We start from the raw sequence: 7,556 nt of genomic DNA on the forward strand, positions 1-7,556 counted from the left end.
CGAGGGTTTTATTACATCCTAGCTACTATTTGTCAAAGGCCATTTTTGACTTGGTGCCCTTGAAGCTCTACATAAGGTTTGAAATCCATTTTTTTTAATGGTATCATGGGCCTTGCACACTTACAATTTTTACCTTCCACCAAAGTCACTGGTATTTTTTGTCACAAGACTGATTAGTTCTAGAACTAGAAGTACTCACCCCCTATACACATTGTCCAAAACTAAGCTCCATTTTATGGCACCCCACCACAGTATTCTGTGCTGGATGTTCTGCTTCAACTTTGGATATACAGTCTTTGTTTCTGAGTAGCTTCCACTGAATTTCACAACTAAAATTGTTTATTTTTAAAGTTACTTCAAATATAAATACAATGTAATCATGATTGCTTCTTGAACAGCTTTAAAGAAATTGTGCTTTTAGCTTCCTAGGTGTTTTGTATGTCTACCTTGTGCTACCAACTTTCCTGTGGTCTTGTTTGTCAGGTCCACACTTGCAAAGGCAAGAGTTTTTCCTTTCTTCAGAATGTGAGCAGCAATCAATATTTCTTCTCCTACCTTAGCCGGGGACAAGTACCTTGAATGAAAACATGCGGGACATAATTAATGGAAAGAGACTATAAAGGAATAGATACTTTACAACTGTTACCCAATGTTCACAATGAAACAGATTTAGAGCAGGAAGGACCTTAGACGTCATCTAAGAAACTCATTTTACAGAAGAGAGACGGAGATTAAGTGACTGACCAAATTCACACTGGAAGCAGAACCAAGATTTGAACCTATTTCCTCCAACTACAAATCTGTCATGATTTCAACTGTTTGGTGCTGCCTCTGATAATAAGTATTTCTATGAACACTGGGAATACCAGAGCAAAATCTTGTCCTGTTCTTTATATTTGTATGCCTTCAAGGTTTGATTTGACTTCTGATTCCACATAAGTGCATTTTAAGATAAGTCTCCCAGAAAAAACTTTAAGAAAGCATTCTTACACCAACAATACAAGTTTACTTCTGTTCTATCCCCATAGGGTTATCTTCCTAACCCTAATGCGGTAGTTCTTAAAATTCTCTATTACCAGAAACCCCTTTAGACTCTTAAATATCATAGAGGACCCCAAAGAGATTTGTTTCTGTGGGTTACATAAATAATAGTATTATGGTGAAAATAGTTTTTACCTCTCAAAGCCCCAGAAGGGTCCTAGATGCTCCCATGGGCCCATTCCACTATGGGAACTGCTTCCCTACTTCAAAAGCAACTATTTTTTGTTTCCTTGCCAATATGTCAACAAGAGCATTAAGCTAAAGAGGCTCTAGGATGAAGTAAAGAGAGATTCTATTTCTTACGTAATGGACCAAGTACAGAGGCTATTTTTGTCCAATCTTTTTTTTTTTCCAGTGAGGCAGTCGGCTTAAGTGACTTGCCCAGGGTCACACAGCCATTAAATATCAAGTGTCTGAGGCTGGATTTGAACTCAGTTCCTCTTGACTCCAGAGCCATGCTCTATCCATTATGCCACCTAGCTGCCCCCTACAGAGGCTATTTTTAAAACACTGACTGAAAATACTATTGATTAGAACTAAATTTGATCACTTTCTTCCAGTTTTTTTTTTCCTGTTTCTCACTTTGAGACATCTATAAACTTCTGGGTTCTGATGGGGCTTACTTCCCTTTTAGTCCATTTGGAAAATTAGAGTTCCAGTATTCAACATAGAGCTTCCTCTTGTTGCTTTGATAACCTACGTTTGTGACCTAGTAAAAGATTCGTGCCTGGTACATGGCAGACCTTAAAACACTTAAAACCAAGGTTTATTTGACTGGGCATTTTCCAGAGTCAAAAACTTAGTAGTATGTGGAGGCAATTTTAACTTTGTAGAACCTACTTAACAAAGAATATATTTAGACTTTAAAAATAGAATACATACTCCCATATTCCATGAAAGTCTCATTTACCAGTGTTTATGCCAAGATTTACAGCCTTGCCACCGTGGCCCATCTGAATTTATTGTTCATTGAACTGACTCAAATACAAGCAATGCTGATCAATTTATTCAGACTACCCTAGTTTGCTTTCAGGCGAATCAGCTGGACAGCTACCACGAAGGGTTGCCCAGCTGATAACTTTGGCTATAAATATTTCCAAAGAAGGAAGCTATGCTGAAAAATTTTCAAAGTGGTTTCAGAATTGTGTAATTTTTTTGTCGTCAGGGGTAAGGGACAGACTGCTAGGTTAAGAACCTTACTTGAGGTCTAAGAAAGAAGTGTTAGCAAGTAATCCCATTTTTTTTTTTTTTTTTTGCTCAGATGGAATAAAATAAGGCCATTAGGAAGAACCAAGAAAAACCTTTTCTTCCCAACTTTCTGAAACTTGAAAAAAAAAAGGCATTAACTTGAACCCTGCCCTATTGCGTTTGTAACATCAGCCAACAATTTAAAGAATTCATGACTTATCTTTATTGGTACATGTAAAAGGGGGCTTTTTCTGATGTTCAGACCACCAGCATTTTTTGGATGCTTATACAGTTCATTTTTGCAATAATATACTCCTTTATGGAATAGGAAGGTTTAGTTCTAGCTTGTATGTTAACCATCTGGCAGATATACTGACCTGAATATATACCCTCTCCTCAACACAACTGGCAAAATATGACATCTGGATGTCCTCTGCAACTCTTCTTTTCCTTTGGGATTTTATTTTGCAGTAATACCCCATATTTACTTTGATACTGGTACAACTTGTCCTTGAAAGAAAATAAGGTACCTAACATACACAGTGATAAAATTTATAGCTTAAATATATACCAGTTAGGAATTTGTGGACAGCCTTATGATTTTCTCCATTAGCAATGTATAAATTAGGGGATAAGATGGCTATTTTCAGGGTCAGGGTAGCTCTTAGCACTAAAGCCATACTTGCATCTAGAAATTTATAAAGCTGGTTGTTTTTCAAACTTATTTTTATCTTAATAGTTCTTTTATCTCAGCTGATGTCATTTAAAATATATTAAGTACATACGTTATGTTCATGTCCACACTGACTCCAAGTATTCCCCTTTCTGTGTTCATCAAAGCAATTGCAGATATAACGTCTACCAGAGTTGCTGTTAAACCACCATGTAGAGTGCCGAACCTATTGGTATGTTCTTCTCCAACTTTCATTTCACAAACCACCTTTCCAGGGCTTGTAGAAAGAATCGTAACCTAGAGGAAAGATGAACACAACTGTTCACTAAATCAGTGCATAATTTTATCAGATCAAATAACAAGCCATACAAATGATTAGGATGTATTTCTGGGTGAACCTAAAGTTGATTGAGACATCAAATTTCATTCCCAAACATTGCCTAAATTTTTAATTACTGATTTAAAAAAAAATTCATCTTAAGGAATAAAAAAAATTAAAGATAAATAACAAATAAAGCAAAACAACAGAAAAATGTTATTGTTACACAATTGTGTTACATACAAAAGTATTTCTTGTACTGTATTAAAGCAGTAAACAAGTTATTGTTGATGTAAGATACATGTTCATTGTACAGACAAATGAAGTCTTAATTACAGTGTCCTCACACTAGGACCTATATAATATTTAGCCATTGCTGAAGAGTTTTGCAAATGCACCCATTCTCAGCATTTTCAACATGATGACACAGTCATCATTTATGTATTGATAACTTATGAGCATTTCTTTCTACTTCTAGGCTGCCAATGACTCATCAGGCTGTCAATCAACAAATCCTCAGTTAAACACATAGTGTCCAAACACAGTGCTCCTTACCCTGAGAAGTTTACAATCTGGGCTGGATGAAAAGACTCACAAGAATTGGAAAACAATCTTTCTTTAAAACTATAAGAATAATGGAATGATGTTTAAAACCTTCAGCTGTAAATGGAGAAGGAAAGAAGAGAGGGTAGGCATATTTCTGAATATCTTAACGAATGGGAGGAAGGGAGACAAAGCTGATGAGTTGAAATTATAATTGTTTAAAATATAAGCAAAATGTAAAAGGGGAGTAAAATGGAACTGAAAGGTTTTTTTTTTTAAACAATTATCCCAAATAAAAAGAATACACTGGATTCCACTGGCTGCAAGAAGACAGTTTATATACAAGTAAATGCACATAATCATATAGTAAAAGGCAGTCTTTCCCAACCAATATACCCGGAATGATGAGTACCTAAAGGGGAAGGAAGTAATGTGTAAAACTGGAAAAATAATAAGGGGCCAGATCATGAAGCACTTTAAACAAAGGACATGATATTTTATTCTGGAGGTAATACAAAGCCACTAGAATTTAATAAGTAGGGGTGTAATATTAAAAATAGCTAAGTAGTTCCATTTTGTTTTTTAACCATCATTTAGTGAAGCTAAGTTTTGGCTGCTTCTAAGTCACCTGATTTTAAGTCACAAGTTTACTCTGGCTCCACCCTATCATCTGAACATAAGAATATGCCTCTACCAATAAGAAACCTGGTGTCACAATTACTTAATCCTGTTTTTCATTCCCTTCAAATCATGTATTAACTGGGTAGAAACCAATGATAAGAGTTCTTGGTTACTGAGAGCCTTGGTCCCAGTTTGTTATACAACTGGTATACACTGGTTAATAAATAATTTCTTTATTGCAATGTTAACAGTTTTGGCAAGTTCTAGCCAGGAGAGGAAGATGAGAATGTGCACCAAAGAAACAGAGGGTTGAAATGGTCAGACCTTCACTTTGGGAGACTAAGTGGAGGATGGGTTGGAGTGGGGAGAGATTTGCTACCAGGAGACCAATTGAAGGCTACTCAATAATCCAGTTGAGAGGTGATGAGAGCTTGAAACTGTCTTGGGGTTGTATTAGTCAAGAAAAGGAAGCATATATAACATGTTACAAAGATTGGTGAAGAGTATTGTATAGAATTGAACTGGTTCATCAAAGGATCAAGATTTGAAAGGGAGAAGATTTTAGCCAGTATAGGAATGATGGCTTGGGAAAGCACTGAGGAGTAGAGGGATTAGAGGTCTCAATGAGGAAAAAGAACAGGGTTAAAGGTTGTAAAGTGTAGGGAAAGGTAGAAACTTTGGTCAAAGAAGGTCAAACAGTTTGACCATTAAAAGAATTTCACTGTTCATGAGAATGGAACATTTGTGGGTGATGACAAAATTAAGGGAATATTCATCTCTGTGTGAGCTAGTCATTAAGGGAGAGCATTTATTCTAGGGAGCAGCTAGATGGCACAGTGGATAGAGCACTGGTCCTGAAGTCAGGAGGACCCGAGTTCAAATCCTGTACTAGTTGTGTGGCCCTGGGCAAGTCATTTAACCCTGTTGCCTCCAAAAAAATATTCTGAAGTGCTCTAATATGAATAGGAGTTGGAGCAGAGAGAAAGACTGCAAGCCAGACACTTAACTCACTGAGAAAAGAAGAAGAATGACTTAGGACAGAGGTGAGGAACCTTTGCCTCAAGGTTGCAGGTTCCCCATCTTGACTAGGAGAAGGGGAGTGATCTGCTATGGGTGATAAATTTGGTTATCCGATTCCAAAAGTAAGAGTGGAAGGGGTAGGTAGATCTGGAATGGGACATTATAGGGGAAATGGCAGGCTAGAGTTGAGGTAGTTAGGACCAAGTAGCTACAATTGGAGTTAGCAGTCCAGGTTTCAGAATCAAGAGGATGAGGAGAGACGGGGTTGGTCATATGCTAAGAGACTGCTGAATAAATAAACTCTTTCCACTTTACAGAATTGCTTCCCAGTATCAAGGGCAGATATAATTACCCCATTTTTAAAAATTCATAGTCACAAAGCCTCCACACTATGCTTTAGAACCAGTGCCTCTTTTCTTCCCAAGCACTCAAACTTAAAATTCGTACATCATATTGAGCTTTGCAAAATGATTTACACATCTTCACTCATTAAAACCCGTGGGGTTGTACTCTGTACTATTGCCACTTTTTCTACAAATGAGTAAACTGAAATTCAAATTTTTTTTAATCTTATCATCACCCTCAAACGTTCTATTAATGAACAATGAAATTCTGTTAATTGGTTAAACAGAGTTTGAGCATCTTTGACCAAAGTTTCCACCTTTCCCTACACTTCACCTTTAACCGTGTTCTTTTTCCTCATTGAGGCAATTAATCCCTCGATACTTCCCTTCCTTATACTGGCTAAAGTGATTCGCTCATGGTCACAGAACTGGAATTAAGAGGTAGGATTCAAATTCAAGTCTCATTTGACTCAGTCACTAATATCCTGCACCGTGACATTGTGCTTCCATTTGGAATGTGCCAAGGTTTCCCAGGTTTCTACCATTTATCTGCTCAGTCACGAGTGGAAGAGAGTATAGGCACTTCCTGCCACCTACGCAGATGCAATATTTTCCATGCTTTAGCAGATGATTTACTGTGGGGCCCCAAATTTCATCATCAGGTCACTGTTTAGAAGCCTCCCTGTACTTCCCCGAGGGGATCATCAGATTACAAAGACACTGCACTGGCCTTGGCAGGTCTACAACTGAAGCCCTTCAGTCTGGCAAGGACGGTCTCAGAGACACCAGGGTCACCATTCCACCACACCTGGCAATATTAAAAACAGGGACATTCATTAGGTGGAGGAGGCGACATGGCTAATGGTAAAGGAATTCATTAGAATCTGGGGGAGGAAGGGAGAAGAAGGAGTAGAAAAGAAAAAAAAAAAGTAACCCGGCTACTGACAAGCTTTCGGGCTTGAGAAGACCAAGCTGTATCGTAAAAGAAGACGGCTCCCCGCAGATCCCAAAAAGGACAAAAGGTGCCGGGGCCTGCGGACCCTCCCGGCCCAGCAAGCCCACTCCCGCTCCCGCGCGTACGTGTTCCGCTTGGGCCACAAGCCCGCCGCAGACTTGCGGTACCTTTTCTAAAACTCTTTCAAAGCCTCGCGTATCCGTGATGAACTTCATCACCTCCCGAAGGTTCTGCACAGCCGGGGGAATCATTGCCAGCCTCTGTCCAGATTCTCAGCCCCGCACGAAAGGAAAACCGAAGCGACAAGGCAAAAATAAAATACTGCCCAGGTAACTGTGCGAACAGCACGCTAGGAGGTGGAGACACGGCCCCTCCCACCACGACCTCCAAGCTGACTCCAGAAGTCCGACGCCCGGGCAAATAAAGGTCTTCCCTAGTGCTTCCCGTTCCTTCCGGCTGTCTGCAGAGACCGCAGCACTCAAGTTCCGTAATTGGGCGCTGTCCTCCGAGCCTCCTGGGGATCCGCTAGAACCCTAACCCTGGCTCCTTCCCCCCAGCCTAGACCTGGCCAGCCCCGCCCAGGGCGCGCCCTCTTTCCCTTCCTCCAATAGCACGAGGGAGGGGTTGGAAGAGGAGGGAAGAAGGTGCGGTTTCCCAGCGGGTCTGTTGGTGCAACACAGCGGAGGAGGAAGTGGCGCCGCAGTCGGGACGCTGGCGGGGGGATGCGCCGGCGTTTACTTGCAGTCTCTAGCGCCATGGATTTGGACGACGTGCCGGGGGAGCCGGAGGAGTCGGGGTCGTCCGAGGAGCGCGTGGTGCCGGAGCGCCAGCGGCTGTGCGCCGTGATCGCGG

At 40.4% G+C, this 7,556-nt stretch overlaps 1 protein-coding gene across 1 annotated transcript; it reads right to left on the reverse strand.

Annotated features, from left to right (window-relative positions):
* Positions 1 to 317: 317 nt before the first annotated feature.
* LOC114040603 (acyl-coenzyme A thioesterase 13-like) lies at positions 318 to 7,149 on the reverse strand. The gene is made up of 3 exons (XM_027858711.1): positions 6,872 to 7,149; positions 3,015 to 3,199; positions 318 to 574 (listed from the first exon to the last, which is right to left on the reverse strand). The coding sequence occupies exons 1-3, from the start codon at positions 6,953 to 6,955 to the stop codon at positions 418 to 420; spliced, it is 426 nt and encodes a 141-aa protein (XP_027714512.1). The 5' UTR covers positions 6,956 to 7,149; the 3' UTR covers positions 318 to 417.
* Between the last annotated feature and the right edge of the window lie 407 nt (positions 7,150 to 7,556).

This window comes from Vombatus ursinus, unplaced genomic scaffold (assembly GCF_900497805.2).
Source record: "Vombatus ursinus unplaced genomic scaffold, bare-nosed wombat genome assembly UNPS02013753.1, whole genome shotgun sequence".
In the NCBI taxonomy this organism is placed as follows: Eukaryota; Metazoa; Chordata; class Mammalia; order Diprotodontia; family Vombatidae; genus Vombatus; species Vombatus ursinus.